The sequence below is a fragment of the Colobus angolensis genome, unplaced genomic scaffold (genome assembly GCF_000951035.1).
Source record: "Colobus angolensis palliatus isolate OR3802 unplaced genomic scaffold, Cang.pa_1.0 Scaffold5, whole genome shotgun sequence".
Classification (NCBI taxonomy): domain Eukaryota; kingdom Metazoa; phylum Chordata; class Mammalia; order Primates; family Cercopithecidae; genus Colobus; species Colobus angolensis.
This window is the reverse complement of record NW_012118487.1, coordinates 18,289,979-18,314,373: the sequence shown is the minus strand read 5'-3', so window position 1 is coordinate 18,314,373 and position 24,395 is coordinate 18,289,979. Positions and strand designations below refer to the sequence as shown.

At 36.7% G+C, this 24,395-nt stretch overlaps 1 protein-coding gene across 5 annotated transcripts in view; it reads right to left on the bottom strand.

Moving 5' to 3' along the window:
* NEK1 (NIMA-related kinase 1) overlaps positions 1-24,395 on the bottom strand; it is a 204,946-nt gene that overhangs the window by 75,992 nt on the left and 104,559 nt on the right. For all 5 annotated transcript variants that reach the window (XM_011959631.1, XM_011959633.1, XM_011959637.1 and 2 more), the window contains 3 exons: positions 5,542-5,673; positions 3,594-3,659; positions 3,279-3,507 (listed from right to left, as the gene is read on the bottom strand). In XM_011959631.1, the coding sequence (XP_011815021.1) occupies positions 3,279-3,507; positions 3,594-3,659; positions 5,542-5,673 (427 nt within the window). The remainder of the gene's footprint in view (positions 1-3,278; positions 3,508-3,593; positions 3,660-5,541; positions 5,674-24,395) is intronic.

The following is a 24,395-nucleotide window of genomic DNA, read 5'->3' as shown; positions in this document are numbered from 1 at the left end:
AGTATGGACAATAATCCAGGATGTCAAAGCTGTAAATACATAAAACAGGGCCTTTAAAATTTACCGACATGAAGGTCTATGGTGACCACGAAAAGATTTGTAATGGAGTGGTAGAGGAAAAAGTCTGGTTGAAGTAGGTTAAGAGAGAATAAAGAAGAGGAACCAGAATCGTAAACAGAGAACAATTTTGAAGAATTCTGATATAAAGAGGACTTTCAGAAATGGAGTGATAGCTAAAGAACAGGGACAGAAAAAAAAAAAAAAGAGAAGAAGCCATATTAAGCACTTGGGAAAGAGGGAAGGGGAAGAGCACTATGGAAAAGAAAGAGGTTGGAATGTTTTAAGAAGTAAAAGGTGAGAAGTAAGTAGCTCCTAGTGAGCCAGTTAGAAGGAAATCGACACAATGAGCAGGCAAGGCATAAACCAAGGGAGAGGAGAGACTTGACTCATGAAAAGAACTTTGGACTTTTATTCTAGTTGCAATGAAAACCAATTAGGTTTTAAAATGAGAAAGTGGTGTGATATGCTTTGGTTTTCTAATCAGCATAAAATATTTTCAAGTCTCTTTTTCACAAGGTTACAATGACCCTACATCCCTACCAAGTAATACCATCTTACCTCTCTGTTCTGCTTCACAGTTTAGCTTCTTGAAAAGGTTCTAAACTCTTTTTAAATTTCCTCTCCTATTCACTTCTTAATTCTTGGATTCCATTTCTGTCTCTAGCACTCTAATGACACTGCTTTTACCAAACTCATATTGCCTCTTCCCTGACGAATCCAGTATACATTTTTTAGCCTTCAATACGTTACCTCTCTTCCTGAAGTGCTCTCTTCTTTCTTTGGAACCCATACTACAGTCTCCTAATTTTATCTCTGTCTGTTCCTTATTTTCTTTGCAAAGGTCTTCCTCTGATGAACTCTTAGACTAGTTTCACATAAAGCCCCTATAAGTCTGTCTCCAAGTAACTTTTAAGTATCTCCTCTTTATTACCTTTCAGTAATTTAGTTAAGGTCATCATTAACTTTTGCCTAGATTAGTGCAACAGCCTCTAAAAACTGGTTTCAAGGATATCTACTTCTTACTAAGATGGTATGGAGTAATTAGAGTTATGCTGCTCCCTAAATAACCAAAACAACTGGACAAAATACATGAGAGAGCAGCTTCAAGACATTGTACAACAGGTAGTAAAGAACATGGGTCCCTGAGAGAGAGAAAAAACAAAAACAAATGAGATGATCCCTATGATTGCCCACCTTTAGAGTTTTCAGGCTATAGCTAATGGGTCTACCACACTCCCTGAGTTCAGGAGGTAGAGCTGGGATTCCTGGAAGGCCAAGGCAACTAGAAAGAGAATTCCAGAGACCTGCAGACAGCAGCGCCTGAGTATGAGCAGAGCAAATATATGAGAAAACTACCCAAGTTAGGAAAAAAAGCACCCAAAAAGATTACAGAGAACACAAGACATGAAATAGTGTCTATTCCTACCAGCCAAACTGGAAAACCTCATCATTCCTTGTGTAGAGCACTCAGAAGTGTCTTATCTCCTAAATGGGGATAATTAGCATTAGACTAAACATGGCTCTGATCTCATCTCACAAATATTAAAAATAAGACATGAATGAATCAAACTGAGCCCAAGTATTAAAACTTAATTGTATTCCAGAATAAATCTCCAGAATAATTACAAAAATACAAAAATACCTAGTACCCAACAAGGTAAAGTGCAAAATGTCTGACATCCAATTAAAAATAGCCAAGCATGCAAAGAAGCAGAAGAATATGACCTGTAACAAGGAGAAAAGGCAATCAATAAAATGGACCCAATAAAATTCTAACATCTGACACAGATGTTAGAATAAGTAAAGACATTAATAAAGTTTTTACAACTGTATTCCATATGATCAAAAAAGTTAAGCAGAGACATGGCAGATAGAAAAACAACTCCTTAAACTTCTGGAGGTGAAAACTACAATATCTGAGATGAAAAGTACATTGAATAGGATTAATAGCAGATTGGATATGGCAGGAAAAAAAGACTATCATCTATTAAAGATAGGGTAATAGAAACTATCCACAATGAAACACAACAGGAATCTAAAAAAATAAAATGAAAAGAGCACCACTGAGGTATGAGACAAAAAGTGAAACTAGAGTCCCTAAAGGACAGACGGAGGAGGCATGGAAAAAATATTAGAAGAAATGATGGCTGAAAGTGTTCCAAATGTGTCAACCATAAACCCAAATATACAAGAAGCTCAATGAATTCCAAGGACAGAAACATGAAGAAAACTATACCAAGGCACTTTACAATCATATTGCTCAAAACCAGTGATAAAGACAAATCATAAAAGCAGTCAGATAGTGTCCCCACCCAAATCTCATCTCGAATTATAATCCTGTGTTGAGGGAGATAGGTGATTGGATCTTGGGGGCTCTTCCAAGACTGATTTATGGTCTCTTATGTATTCCTGCAGGAGTCTATGATTATTCCTAGCATATTATTTATCAACTACAATTATCTCTTTACTTGCCTGCCTTTCCACTAGACCTTAAGCTCCTTAAGGGGAGGGATTACATTCTAAACATTATTATATTTCCATTGCTTCAGAGTGTATTGCATATGGTAGGTATCCAATACAGAATTGTTCAATAAATAAGCAAAATAAATGCTATCAACTCTTTGGGCTTTTTTCCAATGCTGGAAAAAAATTCTACAAAAACAGTCTGTGAAAAAAATTACTTAAAATCAGATTTGTTGATGGTCAGACTTGTCCTTCTAGAATGTAAGCTCCATAAGAGCACATGTTTCTGTTTTGTTTCTATATCTCCAATGCCTAGAATAATGTAAGAAAATATAGATTCTTAGTAATTATCACTGAATAAATAAATCATTAAGTCAGATTTTCTCAATACTCTCACTAAATGCCTAAGAGATGTTTCTGAGACACTACTCTAGTTCTCATCAAGAATTATTTGTAGTAACAGATTAATTTAACATGGTATACAGAGTTAAAGTAATACAATTTAAATATGTATCATTAGTTCCCTCTTTCACACTATACACTTTTGTAATAAAAATCCTTGCCATTAAGGCTGATTAGTTTGATTAGTTTTCTCTGTTCTTCATATCTCCCTGTGAGAGGGAGGCACTTCTACTTGCCCAAAAGGAAAATTTCTCTCAGTTCTTCTAGGTGTTCATTCTTCTTCAGAGTGGTTAGTCTACAAGTTTATATATGTACTAGACCTAAATAGGATATCAATATACTTCTATACATACTTTCAGTTGTAGAGAAGGATGTATCTAGTGTTAACTCATCCAGAGGAATCACAAGTTGACCTCCTGCCTCCCACTTCTTGCGATCAGATGAAACTGATTTTTCTTTTTCATGCTCTTTGGCATCTTCAAGAACATTTATCTCACAAGTATCAGAGAGATGCTGCTTTCCTTTTTCATCTTCTTGAGCTTTAAGATTTTCATTTAATCTACGAAGTATTTCTCGCTTACTCTGAAAGTTATAACATTGTATATTTTAATATTCAATATGTATATCATTAAGTAAAATGACTGATAAATGTCGAAAATTATACTTACTGAAATAGCATTGTTGGTCTTTTGTATTTCTTCTGAAGTTTCCTGGGTATCAGTTAAACTACTGTCCTTTAAATGCAGATAGATACAGAGGAAGCAATAATTTTATTTTTTTAAATCTACCTTTAAAAATATGACATCCTTGTTACTTTCTGCTTTTCATTACTTTGTTTCTTGTAAATTTTTTATTTCTATAAAATGCTAACAAAGCTTCCTTCATTATCTACAATGATTAACCTTTAAATATTATTAATTAGACAACATAGAGAGGGGCCAATTCTCAATTATTTGTCATATTTTTGGATTACTGCTCATATAATTAAGTATATCCTCTGACCGTTTGGCACTTGATTTTTTGGTAATTTAAGTCAGTGGTAGAATTAAGAGGAAAATTCATATACTTTCTTAATTATAACTAGAAAAAGTTTTGATAGATGAAGTAATTCAAAATAGGCTGTGTAATTTTAAAACTGTCTTTATGTTTCATGTATATAAATCCTTGTTAAGCCATAGTACTAAATGTAATTGAGAAGTGGCTTTCCTCCCTAAACAAAGAGTGTAACAAAAATTAGTTCTGAGTCATTTGTACTACAAATGACATAAATTTAACATCCTAATTAGCACTGTCAAAACAATCTAGACTATTTAAAATTAAAAATATACGAAAAGAAGAAATTAGCAGTTATGAAAGCTATGAAAGCAAAGGCATGTAGAAGGTTCAAAGTAAGAGCAATTTTCAAAGTTTTAAGTAAGTGACATTTACCGACACAACACAGAAAGAAAACCATTCAGTTATATGGATTACCTCAAATTTTGTAATACTTAAAAAAAAATAAAAAATTTGGCAGTCAGTTTCAAAGTAATATATGAAGCAATGAGACAAAGAACATTTTACCCAGTAAAGTAGTCAGGAATTTTAGCAGTCCTACAACCAGAGAGATGAACAGCTATTGAGATGTGAGACTGGGTATCAAGAAGGGACCACACAGTGGTATCTAAAGTTGGAGTAACAACGTAGCACATGCAAAATCGTTATCAGAAAGAAAAAGTGACTAAGCCTACTTGAAGAACAATCGTTTCTTACATGAAGTTCTTGAGAATGATCAAGAAACTTTTATTTTCCTACTTAGTCTTATTTTCAAAATCAACCCAAAGGCTGTTAAAAAAAAAACAACTAGTGTACCAATTTTGTCTGCAAATATTTACTGAAACTCAACAAATAAAAGGCACAGACATCCATTACTAGGAAAGAGGAAAATGAAGTTACTATGTTTTCTGATTCAGTAGACTTTTCTCCTTCTGTCTGTTGAATTCTAGGCAGCAGCTCCACACTATGAGCCCATTTCTCTTAACCCCTAAACAGAGTCTTCACACTTCAGACAGATACTTGAAATATACTTCTAAGTTTAAGCTTTTTATTTGTCTATGTTTCTGTTTTACTATCTGTATGGTATGACAGAGATTCAAAAGTAGAAGGTAAAAGGAATAACTGATGAATTAATTGTAGTTATACTGAGTCCTCTAACATTTGCTATGTCACAAAATTTGAATAAACGTAAACATGTGTTGGATTTAATTCCTAGAGCTACTTTAGTACTAAACAGACATTATTTTTTTAAAAGGGAACATTTGTTAATCATGAGGGTTGGGTAGAAAAATGTTTGCAATGTTATTTTCAGTACATTTCTATGTATATTCTATTTTTTCAATATTCTTTTAAAGTGATATAAGAGTTATTGTAATATATTTTCATCTACCAGGTGGTCCTAGATATAAAACTTATAAACAATGAGGCTCCAGTATTCTGAGTAAACTAAAATCCCTTAAAAAGTAATTTTTTTCCCTAGAAAAACCTGAAGGGGACAATAAGGATTAATGTGATTTCATTCAATTTAACTTCCTTTTAAATAATCTTTTGACTTTGAGGAGTTCTGAATCTTAGGAAACTTACCACGCCAATTTCTTTCAAAGCTGAAGTCACAGAAATAACCGATCTCATCTGTTGCTTTGATGGAGAGCCACCTGCTTCATGCTGTCCCAAAGGTGGAGAAACATCAGAACTCTTAACTCCTTTAGCCACCAACTATAAAAAAGAATTTTATTAAATACATTAGGGATTTTATATGTGCATGAAGAAATAAAATGGTACATATCAGATAACTATCCACTCTATCCACAAGTAATTTTTTCATTCCTGAATTATCTGTTGAGCAAGGCATTATGATGCTACATGCTGGGGATAGAGCAGTGACTAGCGAAAAAAACCTCTGGTCTCAGATGTAAACACAGTCATGTCACATAGTCCTAAATAACCCGCTTTCATTGCATTATCAATGTTTCATAAAATGATCCTGAAAAACTGTCTTTTAAAGATTCAAGTGTAAGATTTTTGTTAATCTTACACCCTAGAAGTTAAAGTATAATAATAATAAAAAAAAAAGAAAAAAAAAAAAAGAAATGCTTTTGTAATTTCTGCAGGTTTGGCTACAATCTTCTCAAAGTTCAAATGTCAATTACTCAACATAAAAGCCCTCATAAAAATGCCAACATAAATGAGAATGGAAGGAGAAACAGATTCAGGTAATATTTACTTCTTTTACAAAGTAAGTTTTTTAAAAAAAAATTTACTTCACTGAAAATATGTTGTATTAACACGTGCTTGTTTTTATCTTGCCATTTAAATTCTAACAAAGCAAGATTCTGAACCCTTAATTAATACAAGGAAATGACATTAATGGGTATGACAATAGTAACACAGCAGAAAGTTTACTCCCTACTCCCTATTCCTAGTCTTCCTCAATCTAGGAAACAAGAGTTTCCGTGGAGTATACATTTCAAACACAGTATTTATTGAGTATCTTCTAAAAATAATCATACAATCTTAATATTTAGGCTTCTAGACCTTCATTTTATACCAATACAGGCATACCTCTGAGATATTGTGCACTTGGTTCCAGACTGCTGCAATAACGGTAATATTGCAATAAAGTGAGTCACACAAATTCTGGGGTTTCTCAGTGCATATAAAATTTATGCTTACACTATTCTGTAGCCTATTAAGTGTGCAACAGCATTATGTCTAAAAAAAGACGTACATACCTTAATAAACACATCATTCCTAAAAAGAAATGCTAATGATTCTTCTGAGCTTTCAATAAATTGTAATCATTTTGCTGGTGGAGGGGCTTCCCTTGATACTGATGGCTACTGACTGATCAGGGTGCTGACTGCTAGATGTTGGGGTGGCTGTGACAATTTCTTAAAATAAGACAAAAATGAAGTTTGCTGCATCCATCGACTCTTTCATGAAAATATTCTTTTGATTTTGTAAAAATATTTTAAAAATCCTTTATTATTTAAATAAAGATTGAGGTCTCACTATATTGCCTAGGCTGGTCTTGAACTCCTGGCTTCAATGATTGTCCTGACTCAGCCTCACAAAGCGCTGGGATTACAAGCATAAGCCACTGTGCCTAGCCCATGAAAATACTTATCTGCAGCATGTGATGCTGTTGCATTTTACCCATAGTAGAAGTTCTTTCAAAACCGGAGTCAGTCCTCTCAAACCCTGCTGTTGCTTTATCGACTAAGTTTTAAAAATATTCTAAATTCCTTGTCATTTCAAACAATGTTCAAAATAGCTTCACCAGAAGTAGACTCCACCTCAAGAAACCACTTTCTTTGCTCCTCCATAAGAAGCAATTCCTCATCCATTCAAGTTTATCATGAGATTGTAGCAATTCAGTCGTATCTTCAGACTCCCCTTGTCATTCTACTTCTCTTGCTATTTCTACCACATCTACAGTGACTTCCTCCACTGAAATCTTGAAACTTTCAAAGTCATCCATGAAGAATGTAGTCAACTTCTTCCAAACTCCTGTTAATGTTGACATTAACATTAACATGACATTAACTCCTTCCAAGAATAAAAAAGTTCTGAATGGCATCTAGAATGATGAATGATGAATACTTTTCAGAAGGCTTTCAATTTACTTTGCCCAGATCCATTAGAGGAATCATTATCTATGGCAGCTACAGCCTGAAAAATTTTCTTAAATAAGAAGACTTGAAAGTCAAAACGACTTCTTGATACATTGGCTGCAGAATGGATGTCGTGTTAGCAGGCATGAAAACAACATAAATCTCTTTGTATAATACATCTCCATCAGAGCTCTTGGGTAACTAGGTGCATTGTCAATAAGTAGTAATATTTGGAAAGAATTTTTTTTTTTTTTTCTGACCAGTAGGTCTCAACAATGGGCTTAAAATATTCACAGTAAACCATACTGTAAACAGATGTGCAGTCATCCAGGCTTTGTTGTTCCATTTATAGAACACAAATAGAATAGATTTAGTATAATTCTTAAGGGTCCTAGGAGTTTCAGAATGGCAAATGAGCACTGGCTTCAACTTGAAGTCACCAGCTGCATTAGCTCCCAATAAGAGAGTCAGCCAGTCTTTTGCAGCTTTGAAGTGAGGTACTGACTTCTCTTGAGCTATGAGAGTGCTAGATGGCATCTTCTTCCAATAGAAGGCTGTTTTGTCTACACTGAAAATCTGTTTATTATTACCACCTTTATCAATGATCTTAGCTACATCTCCTGGATAATGTACTGCAGTTTCTACATCAGCACTTACTGCTTTACCTTGCACTTTTATGTTATGAAGGTGGCTTCTTTCCTTAAACCTTATGAACCAACCTCTGCTCGCCTACAATTTTTCTTCTGTAGCTTCCTTATCTCTCCCAGTCTTCATGGAATTGAGGAGAGTTAGGGCCTTGCTCTGGATTAGGCTTTGGCCAAAGAGAATGTCGTGGCTGGTTTGATCTTCTATCCAGACCACTAAAGCTTTCTTCATATCAGCAAGAAGGTTGTTTTGCTTTCTTTCTTTCTTTTTTTTCTAAGAGATGGGGTCTTGCTCAGTCGCCCAGGCTGGAGTGCAAATCCAGGCACGATCATAGCTCACTGCAACCTTGAAATCCTAGGCTCAAATGATTGTTCTGCCTTAGTTTCTCAATGTGGTTGGGACTATAGTTGTGTGCCACCACATCCAGCTAATTTTTCTTTCTTTTTTTTTTTTTTTAAGAGACAGGTTCTCACTATGTTGTCCATGCTAGTCTCAAACTTCTGGCCTCAAGCAATTCTCCTGTCTCAGTCTCCCGAGTTGCTGAGACTACAGGCACCTGGCTGTTTTGCTTTCTTATCGTGTGTGTTCACTGGAGTAGGACTGTTTTTTTTTCTGAGATGGAGTCTTGCACTGTCACTCATGCTGCAATGCAATGGTGCTATCTTGGCTCGCTGAAACCTCCGACTCCCTGCTGGGCTTACATGATTCTCCTGCCTCAAACTCCTGAGTAGCTGGGATTGCAGGTGCACACCACCACGCCCGGCTAAGTTTTTGTATTTTTAGTAGAGATGGGGTTTCACTATGTTAGCCAGGCTGGTCTTGAACTCCTGATCTCGTGATCCACCCGCCTCAGCCTCCCAACACGCTGGGATTACAGGCGTGAGCCACCGCACCTGGTCTGGGGTAGCACTTATAATTTCCTTTAGGAATTTTTCCTTTGCATTCACAACTTGGATAACTGGTGCAAGAGGCTTAATTCTGTGCCTGTCTCAGCTTTCAATATGCCTTCATCACCAAGCTTAATCTTGATTTCAGGTGAGAGACACGCAACTCTTTCTTTCACTTGAATACTTAAGAGGCCACTGTAAGTCATTAAGTGACCTAATTTCAGTATTATTTTGTCTTAGGGAATAAGGTCTGACGAGAGAGACAGGGGAACTACCAGTCAGTGGAGCAATCAGAACGCACATATTCATCAATTAAATTTCCCATCTTATATGAGTGCAGTCTGTGGTGCCTCAAAACAATTACAACAGTAACATCAAAGATACAATGATAATAATGAAAAAGTTTGAAATACGGCAAGAATTACAAAAATGTGACACAAAGACACAAAATGAGCAGAAGCTGTTGGGAAAATGATAGACTTGCTTGATGCAGGGTTGTCACAAACTTTCAATTTGTAAAAAATGCAGTATTTGTTAAGCACAATAAAACAAGGTATGCCTGTATTTATTTTGTTTAAAAAAGGATGGAAACATTGCTTTAGTCCCATAGTTCAACATTGCTGAAAAAGTATACTGATGTTTAAGATGTTACTACAAATAGGCCGGGCAAAGTGGCTCATGCCTGTAATCCCAGCACTTTGGGAGGCCAAGGCAGGTGGATCACAAAGTCACGAGTTCGAGACCAGCCTGGCCACCATGGTGAAACCCTCTCTCTACTAAAAATACAAAAAATTGACTGGCCATACAGGTGGCGCACACCTGTAGTCCCAGGTACTCAGGAGGCTGAGGCAGGAGAATTGCTTGAACCTGTGAGGTAGAGGTTGCAGTGAGCTGAGATGGCGCCACTGCACTCCAGCCTGGACGACAGAGTGAGACTCTGTCTCAAAAAAAAAAAAAAAAAAAGTTGCTACAAATAACTTAAAAATATCTAGAGCTCATATAACATAACAGTAATATCACCTTGAAAGAGTATATCTAAATATTTTGAAACTTTATATTTGCTTTAATTACTATAGAATATAAATTCAAATAAGATTTTATACACTGAGGGAATAAAAACAAGCTCCAAAGTTGTTTTGAATAGCAGCATTTTTAGAACAAATATGTTATTTCTCTAGATGATTATTTAAAAGAAATAGACTTTGTACACATTCTGCCATTTTTATTTAAATCAGAAATTTAAATAAAACTTCTCTACCACATACTATTACAGGTGTGTGCCACCATGCCCGGCTAATTTTTGTACTTTTAGTAGAAACGGGATTTCACAGGTTGGCCAGGCTGTTCTCGAACTCCTGACCTCGTGATCCACCTGCCTTGGCCTGCCAGAGTGCTGGGATTACAGGTGTGAGCCACTGCCTTTGGCCTGCTATTTCAATACATTAATCTGACATGATTTCTGTGAGAAGACAAATCCACAATATTTAATTTATCAATAAATTAATGTATTAATACCTATTAAGGCCAAGCACAGTTCTAGATAATAATATCCAAAATGAATTAGACACAATATTTTCTCTGAGGGGATTGTAAATTAGAAAAGACAAAAGAACACATAAATCAATCAGTATGTTACAGAGAAAAAATAAAGAGATATGTACTAAATGATCTGGGGAAGAATGAAACAAAAAATATAGAAGCAACTAACTCTGTGAAGTCAAGAGAGGCACCAGTGAGAACAGCCTTCGCAGAGCAGCCAATGGTCAGCCATTCATTGTTCAGGAAGGCCATAAAATACAGATAAAGTAGGACAGTTCTACATTCAAATGCCAAAACACTCACCTGTCCTGTGATTTTTCATTGATTTCATCCTCTCTGAACCTCACAGTTTTTCTCTAAAATAGAAATGCTGTACTCATTGCCTCTCTGCTATAGGGATTGCATGAGATAATTTATGTAAAGTACATATCTGTGTACCTAATAAATAGTAGCAATTGTTATTTATTTGGTTTCCATCAAATAAGATTATTTGGCTTAAACACCAAAAGTCTGATTTGAGTTCCTGATGAAATGTATGAAGTTTCAGAATGCAAGTTTCTATCTTTAGAATGCAGACTAAAAACAAAAACCTCCTATATTAACCATGATCAGAAATTAAAATTTGGACATTGTGAGAGACAAATTTATTGGCACTTTTATAATAATGATCTTCAGCAGCCTTCAGTAAATGCTTACGTTCTATAATCAAATGCATACTGATCTCTCCTCTGGGTCAACTAAACCAAACAGATTAGAAGAACCTAAACAGACAAATTCAGACATGAAATCTAAATGAATGAACAAAGGCAGACAGATTACTAACTCTTACAATCACTTAAAAAGACAACTAAGTTACTGAAAATTTATGGGTGGTTCAGGATGACTACTAAGATGTGGCAACATCAGTATAAGCTAATGTCACATACATAAGCAACTTATTAGTACAGTTGAATTGGGCCTTCTGTATAAAGATTATGGTATATTATTTATAATCAGAACCTTAAAGCTTTTCAATATTAACTACATCTTGAGATAAAAGACGATAATGTACTTCTAATTACTGAAAAATAAACCATTACACTAAGCATTTTATACGGAAAGTTGAACAAATATGACAAATCACAAAAATTAATTAAACCAGGAAAACAATATAAAGTTTAATATAAGAGAAAAATATAAAAATTTGGAGCAAAGAATGACCCAATTTTATTACACAATTGATCACCCAGCTAAATCTATAATACATATTTCATTCTAAACGCAGTTTTCACTGCATGCAATGGCTCACGCCTATAATCCCAGCACTTCAGGAGGCTGAGGGAGGACGAGCACTTGAACCCAGGAGTTTGAGACCCAGTTAATTTTCTTTTTTCCTGTAGAAATGGAGTCTCACCAGACCAGTGAGACTCTATTTGTATAAAAAATAAGAAAATTAGCTGGGCGTAGTGATGTGTGCTAAGGGTCCCAGATACAGACAGGCTGAGGCAGGAGGATCCCTTAAGCCCAGCAGGTCGAAATTGCAGAGTCATGTTCATACCACTGCACTCCAGCCTGAGTGACAGAGCAAGACCCTGTCTCAAAACAAAACAAAACAAAACAAAACAAACAAAGCACAGTCTTTCAAAGTTCAATCACAGTTTTAAATATAAAAATTTGCAAAAAAAAGATAAAACATTGACCTGAAATTTTCATAATTCAGGTTTAAAAGAAATGCTTTAGAAGCTTTTTTTTTTCTTAGCCATTTTTCTCACAAGGTTCATAAATTTAAGGCTTCTCAGCATTGCTTTTATTGTCACAAAACGTTTTCAATCATCACTGTAAAACTGTTTCTACTTTATGTGTCAATTTTACTATGTGCTAAAAAATTAAGCAGCAGTGCCACCAAATGACAAAACTTAAAATTTCACCAAATAGTGAGGCGAGGCTTATAAACACATGAAACCACCAGTTTGCTTACTCTTGATGCATAGATCAATAAGAAACATATTTTCATCTTTATGCTGACTTATTAGTGAGGATTTAATGTATATTAGGAAAGTATTATTAAATGGCCTAATTTCATATTTTGAATGCAGAGTAACTTCACACATAGTTATATACGGCCTAAAGATATATCATGGCCAAATCTTACCAAATTCATATTTAACTTCTCAAAACCTTGTCTTTGAAGAACCAATAGTATAAAAGTATTTGTATTTGAATAAATTTTCTTAACTAGTATTGCCATAATGGTTTTACAAGAATGTCTAAGAATAAGAACAAGGTAGCCAGAAGCAGTAACTGTGTACACCCTGGGGGGAGCCTTACAGGCGTGCATGTAAAGTATAAAAATAAGACAAAGATGGAAATAGAAAAACACAAGAATTTATATTCAAAATATTTTATCCATCCTAACCAAGACAGAATCTCCCTAATTTTATTTTTCACTGATTTTTAATTCTTAAAACATTGCTACCCTTTTAAAAAACTGAACCTCTCTTCCTTACATACTTCATTCACAATATAGCATACATGATGGCTGAAAACGTAACACTATATTATTTGGCTCTCCCAAAAAACGGACCCCCATCATCACACATTGTTCTCCATATATAAATCCCAATTGGTACTACAATTTTTGTCATTAAATATGTCAAAGAGAAAATTTTATAAAATTAGGTATATGCTGCCAAAGAATCACAATAGTTAAGGCAGTGATTTTTTTTCTTCACTTTTAAGTTCCAGGGTACCTGTGCAGAATGTGCAGGCTTGTTATATAGGTAAATGTGTGCCATGGTGGTTTGCCGCACAGATCAACTCATCACGCAGGTATTAAGGCCAGCATCTGTTAGCTATTCTTCCTGATGCTCTCTCTTCCTCCACATCCCTCAAAAGCCCCAATGTGTGTTGTTCCCACCAAGGTGTCCATGTATTCTGATCGTTCAGCTCCCACTTATAAGTGATATCATGAGGTGTTTGGTTTTCTGTTCTTGTGTTAGTCTGTTGAGGATAACAGCTTCCAGCTCCATCAATGTCCCTGCAAAGGACATGATCTTATTCCTTTCTATGGCTGCAACGTATTCCATGGTGTATATGTACCATGTTTTCTTTATCCAGTCTATCACTGATGGAAATTTGGGTTGATTCTATGTCTTTGCTATCATGAACAGTACTGCAATGAACATATGCATGCATGTATCTTTATAATAGAATGATTTATATATTTGGGGGTATATATCCACTAATGGGATTGCTGGGTCAAATAGTGTATCTGCTTCTAGATCTTTGAGGAATCCCCACACTGTCTTCCAAAATGGCTGAACTAATTTACGCTTCCACCAACAGTGTAAATGCATTCCTTTTTCTCTGTAACCTTGCCAGCATCTGTTGTTTCTTGATTTTTTAATAATTGTCATTCTGACTGGCGTGAGATGGTATTTCTCTGTGGTTTTGATTTGCATTTCTCTAATGATCAGTGATGCTGAGCTTTTTTTCATGTTCGTTGGCCGCATGCATGTCTTCTTTTAGGAAGTGTCTGTTTATGTCCTTTGCTCATTTTTTTAATGGGTAAAAATAGACATTTTTGTTTTTTTCTTGTAAATTTAAATTCCTTGTAAACTCTGGATATTAGCTATTTGTCAGATGGATACACTACAAAAATTTTCTCCAATTCTGTAGGTTGTCTGCTCACTCTGATGATAATTTCTTTTGCTGTGCAAAAGCTCTTTAGTTTAATTAGATCCCATTTGCCAATTTTTGCTTTTGTTGCTATGGCTTTTGGCATTTCATCATGAAATCTTTGCTTGTGCCTGTGTCCTGAAGGATATTGTCAAGATTTTCTTCTAGGATTTCTATAGTTTGGGGTTTTACATTCACGTCTTTAATCCATTTTGAGTTAACTTTGTATAAAGTATAAGGAAGGGGGGGTCCAGTTTCAATTTTCTGCATATGACTAGTCAGTTCTCCCAGCACCATTTATTAAATAGGGAATTCTTTCCCCATTGCTTGTTTTTGTCAGGTTTTTCAAAGATCAGTTGGGTGTAGGTATGTGGTTTATTTCTGAGTTCTCTATTCTGTTCCATTGTTCTATGTGTCTATTTTTGTACTAGTACCATCCTGTTTTGGTTACAGGGCAGTGATTTTTATCCTTTGTTAGATTGAAAATATTGTACTTTTGAGAATCCAAGGAAATATATGTGGTTTTACTGAAGAAAATGTGCCAACATACAAACTGCCAAACTTTACATTAATATTTTAGGGGGCTTAATAATGCTAGTCTCAACTCTGAATTCCACAATAACCACTCCTGAGTCATGGTCAATGAATAAAGATAGATATATGAACACTACCCCCAATGTAACATCTAGACTATGCTATATTAGACTTTCTATTGAAACAATAGTTAAATAACTTCAATCAATTTTTTTTTTGTATATTAAGCTGGACTTAAATACTTACATTATAAATACTATTTTTCTACACAATTTAGATAGAGCAACATTAGAGAATAAGCCCTTCATCTAGATGAGGAAATAAAGGCCACAAACATTAAGTCACTCCTCAAACAGGCTAATTAATTGGCAAGGCTGAGACCAAAAATCAGGTATTCTGATTCCTAGTTTCATTTTTTTTTCCCACTATACCAGTGTGCATTAAATAAACAGATCTTTCCTGAACATTTCCCTATGCACAGTTCTGGAATATCATGAGACAACAAATTCCCAGTGAATGTATTTGTGTTACTATTCACCAGGTACCATGCTGAGCATTTTACATGGTAAATCGGTTAAGATTCTTTGGTTGAAGGCAGTAGAAACTAACCACAGAGGGACAGAGGGAGGGAGCGAGGGAGGGAGCCAGCTAGATAGCCAGGCAGCCAGGCAGCTAGGCAAGGAGGGTGGTGACATCAGCAGGATGACAAATGACAAATGTCTAATGCTCTACCCTCTGCCTCACAAAAAAGGACAAAAACAATGAATGGATAATCACATTTTGACCAGAATGACTTAAGGAGAACGTCAAAGAACAGCAAGGGAGTGGCAGAAACCCTGTGAAGCACAGGCTAAGGAAGGCCATATACAGAAGGGTGGAGCCAATGCTGTGCTATTCCCTTCCCCCAGTGCCTAAGCCACAGCTGTGCCCCACCATTCATGGGCCCTTGTTGCTGCAGTACCCAGCCTCACAAAGCATGGTACATTGTTATGGCCTGCCATGCCAGAATCACCACTACAATGAATCTCCTCTCCTGGTGTCCAAGTTGCTACTGTGCCCTACTGGCTCCAGAAACTGAATTGCAGTTATGCCCTGCTCCCTAGGGCTCAAGCCTCTAGAACATCTCTTCTCCAGACCCATGCCAGTGCTATGCCTTGACTCTCAGGATCAGAATCACAGCTATATCCCTGCTACCTGGGCCCAAGCTACTGGGGAATACCTTAGAGTCACAGTCCCCACCTTTGTAGAACAGCTTCATCTACCCATACCTCAGAGAGTGAACTTGTATTCAAGTCACAAGTGTCATAGTAATTCAGGAAGACAGTGGGCCCAGGACCCCAGCACCACTGTAGGCTGCTTGTGAGCTCTGCCAAATCTGACACCAAGGACTTCCCCAACAAAGTCTTCCCACAGTGGGATAAACAAGAAGAGGAGGACCCCCACTAAAGCCCTTGCCACTGAGAATCCTAATAACCTATGCTGCTACCACCGCTGTCATACACTCCTACAGACTTGGCTAAAGTACCTGCAGCCATTACTGATACTGATTACAACTGAAGAAGCTGCATGGACACTACACTACCATGCCTACCTGGAACCAGAGGCAGAACCTCTGCCCTTGAGCCACTGTACCACCATCCGCAGGGCCAATGCATCCTGCTGAACTGACCCCCTAGCAACCATCTGTAGGTAAAATCATTCCCTACAAAAGCAACTGTATAAATTTGGAAGAGGTCACTGATCCACTAGATGTGCAGTTATCAATGCAAGGACACAAGAAACATGAAAAAGCAGGAAAACATGACACCATCAAAGGAACATAATTCTCCAGTTAATGACCCCAAAGAAATGGAAATTTACAAGTTACCTGAAAGAGAAATCAAAGTAATGATCCTACAGAAACTCAGGGATATACAAGAGAATAGACAATTCAGTGAAATCAGCAAAATAATTCATGATATGAATAACAGACTCAATAAAGATATACATAACATTAAAAGAACCAAACAGAAATCTTGGGGCTGAAGAATTAAATGAATGAAATTGTTAAAAATTGAAAGCTTCAACAGCAGACTAGATCAAGCAGAGGAAACAATCTGTGAATTTGAAGATAGGTCTTTTGAAATTGCCCAGAGAGAGAAAAAGTGAAGAAAGTCTACAGGAATTATGGAACACCATGAAATGAACAAATGTCACAGTATGAGCTCTAGAAAGAAGAGATGAGGCCAGGCATGGTGGCTCACACCTGTAATGCCAGCACTCTGGGAGGCCAAGGCAGGAGGATCATGAGGTCAGGAGATCAAGACCATCCTGGCTAACATGGTGAAGCCCTGTCTCTACTAAAAATACAAAAAGTTAGCTGGACATGGTGGTATGTGCCTGTAGTCCCAGCTACTCGGGAGGCTGAGGCAGGAGAATCGCTTGAACCCAGGAGGTGGAGGTTGCAGTGAGCCAAGATCATGCCACTGCACTCCAGTGACAGAGTAAGACTCCATCTAAAAAAAAAAAAAAAAAAAAAAAAAAAATGGAGAGAGAGAAGAGATAGAGAAAGGTACAGAAAGTTTTTCTAAGTGAGGTATTTGCTGAACACTTTCCAAGTCTCAGAAGCAATATGGTCATGCATATCTACTGAAGTTGAAAACCAGCAAACAGGTTCAATGCAAAGAGGTCCTCACCAAGGCACTTTATAATTAAAACATTAAAAGTAAAAGACAAAGAATTTTAGAAGCAGAGGTAGAAGAGCATCAAGCAACACACAAGGGGCTTGCCATTAGACTATCGGCAGATTTCTCGCCAGAAATCTTGCAGATCAGGAGAGAATGGGATAATATTTTCAAGGTGCTAATTAAAAAAAAACCAAAAAACAAAAAAAAACCCTGCCAGCCAACAATCCAACAATACTATACGCAGAAAAGCTGTTTTTCAGAAATAAAACAGAAGTGAAGTTTTTCCCAGATAGACAAAAGCTAAGAATTCATCACCTCTAGATCTGATTTATGAGAAATGCTTAAGAGTTCTTCAACCAGAAACAAAAGAACAATAATTACTACTACAAGAACATATCAAAGTATAAAACTCACTGGTAGAGAGATATTTATACATATTCAAGTTCAGAATATTCCATTACTGCAACGGTGGTGTGTAAATCTCTCAAATTGCTATTATAAAGGTTAAATGTTGAAACAGTCAAAAGTAACTGTAATTGCATTAAGTTGTTATGAAGTCCAAAATCTAAAAAGGTATAAACTGTGACAGCAAAAATAATTGTGAGGAGGGTGAAAGTCTAGAATATTTTCATGTGACAAACTTAGATTGTTATCAGCTTAAAATAGTCTATTATTACTATATGATGCTTTGTGTAGGCCTCATGATTAACTACAAAGCAAAAAACTACAGCAAATACACAAACGAGAAAGAGAAAGGAATGAAAACTTAGCACATAGCACAAAATCACAAAAGTAGACAATAAGAGAAGAAAAAGGAACAAAGGACCAAAAAAAAAAAAGACCGAAAAAACCACAGAACAATAACAAAATGCAGTAGTACGTGCTTACATATCAATAACAATCTTCAATGTAATGAAGCTCTCCAAAAGATTTAGAATGGACAGAAAAATGAGATTCAGAGGCTGCTTCAAGATGGTGACTAGGGACATCTCATACCAGTTCTCCTCAGAAGGAAGATCAAAATTAATGGTAAATAATCAAGTTTTGACAAGGAAATGGTGGGAAGAGAGCCAGGACCTGTTGGAGTACCCATGTGAAGAAGACTGGGTGGAGAGAAAGAAAGCAGCAAAAGTCTGGTTGATACTGACCTCTGAGGAACTCAGAGTCCAGTAGAAAGTGTAGGTGGGAGTGTGTCTCTGCTCCCCTCACCCCTCTGACAACACACTGGCTGCTAAACAGCTGGGGAGCCCCTCAGCCCTTGAAAACCAGGGTAGCACTATTGGTGGCGATTAGAGGACTTCCTGAAAACAGAGAACTGGGTGAGCAGCTGACTTAGCCATGCTGTACCCACCTCCAACCTAAACTGAGATGGCAGTTGTCATACCAGTTGTGTACCTGTGGTGCCACTCCCTTGCCTGGAGATCCTCTGCCCTTGAGCCACTGCACCACCACCCACAGACATACTACACAACCTACTCTGACTTTGGCAAGTACATGACACCAGCAGATTCTCAGGGAGTTTGGGGTCTCCCCCAGATCAAACCCTTTGCACAAATTGCCCCTAAGGGAGGAGACAGAGGAGCCTGTCAAAGCCACCAATGGGAAACAGGAAATGTGGGTGCAGCACTAATCACTGAAGGGGGCACTGTTAGGCAGGAATCTAGATCCACCATGGCGGTATCACCCGGCATGGCAGGCTCTTTGTTAGGACTTCCTGCCCTTCACTTCCTGCTAAGACTCTTAGCGCGGGAAAAAAGCCCGCACCCGCCAAAAAACCCTGGCTCTGTGCAAGCTCCTGGACACGTCATTCCTCAGAGATCCAAACCTAACTCAGGAAAACCGAAACCTACAAACTCCGCCTACCTCGCCCTATGAAAGGCCCCCGATACTCGCCCCGAGCGCGACTTCCTCAGGGGACTGGTGAACCTTGCCCGCGAGCCCAATAAAGGCTACCTCTCTCTTCTCATCTGCCTCATGTCTTCTTGCTCAGCTCCCCATTACATTACAGGCACCACCGATGCCTCAGAACAAACGAGGAGAAGGGGGGTCATCTCTCGCCTTCTCACCCTGCCAAAGTGCATGATTGTGGAAATGGCAGCAGTTCTTTCTGTTGGGGCCCAGTGGCCCTTTCTGGGCTTCTCTGGTGGCCCAAAGAAAGTGAACAGAGCCTAAATAAATCTGCTGGATCTTACTCTTCAGCACCGTCCACTGGACTGCGGCCTGAATTACACCACCAAGCAAAAACTACAAAAAACAGCATCTGAGAAAGCCACGTCACAAACATACCTGTAACCAAAGAACTTACATGGAGCTTTGGTCCCCTGAAAGCACCCAGAAAAGAAGCCAATCGAGCACACACAACATACATCACAGTTATACCTTCAAGGGGAAAAAATTAAGTTCCATCCAAATAAACACAAATCCAAAAAAAGAACTGTCAGCTCAGTCAGATGAGAAGGAATCAGTGCAAGAACTCTGGAAGTACAAAAAGCCAGGATGCTTTGTCACCTCCAAAGGATCGTTTTGGCTCCCTAGCAATGAATCCTAAGCAGACTGAAATATCTAAAATGATACATACAGAACTTGGAATACTGATGGCAAGGAAACGCCACAACATCCGAGAGGAAGTTGAAATCCAATACAGAGAAGGCAGAAAAATGATCCAGGACATGAAAGATGATATAATGATATTAACAAAGAACCAAACAGAACTTTTGGAATTAAAAAACTCACTACGGGAATTTCAAATACAGTTGTAAACCTTAACAACAGACTAGACAAAGCAGAAGAAAGAATTTCAGAGCTCAAAGACTGATCTTCTGAATTAACCCAGTCAGACAAAAATAAAGACAAAGAATTTAAAAAAGCAAACAAGGCCTTCAAGAAATATAAGATTATGTAAAGCAACCAAATCTATGAATTCCTGGCATTCCTGTGAGAGAAAAACAGAAAGTAAGGAAGTTGGAAAACATATTTCAGGGTATGATTCTGGAAAATTTCCCCAGTCTTCCAAGAGAGATTGATATGCAGATACAAGAAATTCAGAGAACACCAGTGAGATACTATATAAGATGACCATCACTAAAGCACACAGTCATCAGACAATCCAAGGTCAATATGAAAGAAACAATCTTAAAGGCAGCTAGAGAAAAGAACTAAATTGCCTCTTTTAAAGGGAATCCCATCAGACTAACAACGAATTTCTTAGCAGAAATCTTACAAACCAGAAGACATTGGTGGCCTATTTTTAGTCTTCTTAAAGAAATGCCAGCCAAGAATTTCACAGCCTGCCAAGCTAAGCAAGCTTCATAAACAAAGGAGAAATAAAGTTTTTCCCAGACAAGCAATTGCTAACAGAATTTGTCACCACCAGATAGGCCCTACAAAAATGCTCAAAGGAGTTCTAAACATGCAAATAAAAGAATGATACTCGCTACCACAAAAGTACATGTAAGTTCAAAGCTACTGCCACTATAAAGCAACTATACAATTGAGACTACAAAGCAACTAGTTAACACTACGAGAGGAAGAAAACCTCACATATCAGTATTAACACTGAACATAAATGACCTAAATGCTTCAATAAAAAGACAGAATGGCAAATTGGATGAAAAAACAAGACCCTAACCTTCTGCTATCTTCAAGAGATCATCTCACATGTAATGACACCCAAAGGACTTGATGTAAAGGGATGGAGAAAGGTCACGCAAATTTAAAACAAAAAAGATCAGGGCTTGCTACTCTTGTATCAGATAAAAGAGATTTTAAATCAACAACAGTACAAAAGGACAAAGAAAAGCACTACATAATGATAAAAGGTTCAATTAAACAAGAGGATTTAACTATCCTAAATACATATGTGCCCAACACTTGAGGACCCTGATTTATAAACAATTACTACTAGATCTAAGAAAAGGGACAGACAATAATATCATACAATAATAGTGGACACACTTTAACACCCCACTGATAGCATTAAACTGATCAAGGCCCAACACTAATAAATTCTAGACTTAAATTGGACACTTGACCAGTTGGACCCAATTGGCATCTACAGAACACTACAGCAAACAACCACAGAATATACATTCTTTTTATCTGCACACAGAACATACTCTAAGACTGATCACATACTCAGTCATAAAGCAAGTCTCAATAAATTTTTTAAAAAACTGAAATCATACTAAGCATATTCTTGGACCACAGTAGAATAAAAATAGAAATCAATACCAAGAGGAACTCTCAAAGCCATACAAATACATAGAAAGTAAACAACCTGCTTTCTAAATGACTGTTGGGAAACAATAAAATTAAGGCAGACATTTAAAAAAAAATGAAACTAATGAAAGTAGAAACACTTCATACCAAAACCTCTGAGATATGGCAAAAGCAGTTAAAAGGAAAGTTTGTGGCATTAAATGCTTATACAAAAATAATACGAAGATCTCAAATTAACAACCTAATGTCGCACCTACAGGAACTAGAAGAAGAAAATCTAAACCCAAAGCTGGCCGATGAAAAGAAATAACTAAAATCTGAGCAGAACTAAATTAAATTGAGACCAAACAGCCATAGAAAAGATCAAACAAAAGTTGGTTCTTTAAAAAGATAAACAAGATTAATAAATTTCTGGACAGATTAACATGAAAAAAAGAGAAGATTCATAAACACAGTCAGAAATAACAAAGGTGACATTACGACAGATCCTACAGAAATACAAAAGATCCTCAGAGACTACTATGAACATCTCTATGTGCACATACTATAAAATTAGGAAATAAACAAATTCTTGGAAACAGTCTCCCAAGATTGAAATAGGAAGAAACTGAAACCTTGAACAGACCAATAATGAGTCCAACACTGAATCAGTAATAAAAACAAAACAAAACAAAACAAAAAACTACCAATAAACAAAAAAGTCTTGGACCAGATAGATTCACAAAATATACAAAGAAGGCTGATGCCAATCCTACTGAAATTACTGAAAATAAATTAAGGAGAGATTCCTCCCTAACTCATTCTACAAGACCAATTTCATCATGATACCAAAATATGGCAAGGACACAACAAAAAAAGAAAACCACAGACCAATATTGCTGATGAAAATAGATACAAAAATCCTCTATAAAATAATAGCAAACTAAATCCAGTAGCACATGAAAATGAAAATTTGTATGATCAAGTGAGCCTTATTCCTGGGATGCAAGGATAGTTCAACACACACAAACCAATAAACATGATACCCCACATAAACAGAATTTAAAAAAAGAATATGATCACCTCAATATACACATAAAAAGCATCTGATAAAATCCAACATCCCTTTATGATAAAAACACTTAACAAATTAGGCATCAAAGGAAGATATCTCAAAATATTAAGAACCACCTATGACAAACCCACAGCCAACATCATGCTGAATGAGCACAAAGTTAGAAGATTCCTCCTAAGAACTAGAACAAGACAAGGACTCCATTCTTAGCAATCCTATTCAACACAGTACTGGCAGTCCCAGCCAGAGCAATCAGCCAAGAGAAAAACATAAAAGACATCTAAATAGGAAAAGAGAAAGTTAAATTACCTCTTTGTGGACAATTTAATTCTATATCTGGAAAATTCTAACAATTCCACCACAACTCCTAGACTTGATGAGCGACTTCAGTAAAGTTTCAGGACATAAAATCATTGTACAAAAATCAGTAGTATTTCCATACACCAATAACATTCAAGCTGAGAATGAAATCAGTAATGCAATCTCATTTACAATAGCCACTCACACACAAAAATACAGAAGAATACATTTACCCAAGGAGGTGAAAGATCTCTACAAGGAGAACTACAAAACACTGATGAAGGAAATCATAGATGACACAAACAAATGGAAGTGCATTCAATGCTTATGGAAGGAGACTTGGTATCATTAAAATGTCCATACTGCCCAAAGTAATCTACAGAATCAATTCATTTTCTATCAAATTACCAATTTTTTTGGTAAAAAATAATAATAAAAAAAACTCTGAAATTCATATAGAACCACAAAAGACCCAGAATAGCCAAAGTTATCCGGAGCAAAAAGAATAAAACTGGAGGAATCACATTACCTGACCTCAAATTATACTACAGAGCTATAGTAACCAAAACAGCATGGTGCTGGCATAAAAACAGGCACACAGACCAGTGGAACAGAATAGAGAACCCAGAAATAAATCCATACATCTACAGTGAACTCATTTTTGACAAATGTTCCAGGAATATACGTTGGAGAAAAGACAGTCTCTTCAATAAATAGTGCTGGGAAAACTGGATATCCACATGCAGAAGAATGAAACTAGACTCCTATCTTTTGTCATATACAAAAATCAAATCAAAATGGATTAAAGACTTAAATCTAAGGCCTCAAACTATGAAACTACTAAAAGAAAACACTAGGGAAACTCTCTAGGACACTGGTCCAGGCAAAGGCTTCTTGAGTAATATCCCATAAGCACAGGCAACCTAAGCAAAAATGGACAAATGGGATCACATCAAGTTAAAAAGCTTCTGCACAGCAAAGGAAACTATCAACACGGTGAAGAGACAACTCACAAAATGGGAGAAAATATTTGCGAACTACCCATCTGACAAGAGATTAATAACCAGAATATATAAGGAGCTCAAACCACTCAATAGGAAAAATCTAATAATCCAATTTAAAATGGGCAGAAGATCTGAATAGACATTTCTAAAAAGATGACATACAAATGACAAACAGGTATATGAAAAAGTGCTCCACATTACTGATCATCAGAGAAATACAAGTCAAAATGATGGCCGGGCGCGGTGGCTCAAGCCTGTAATCCCAGCACTTTGGGAGGCCGAGACGGGCGGATCACGAGGTCAGGAGATCGAGGCCATCC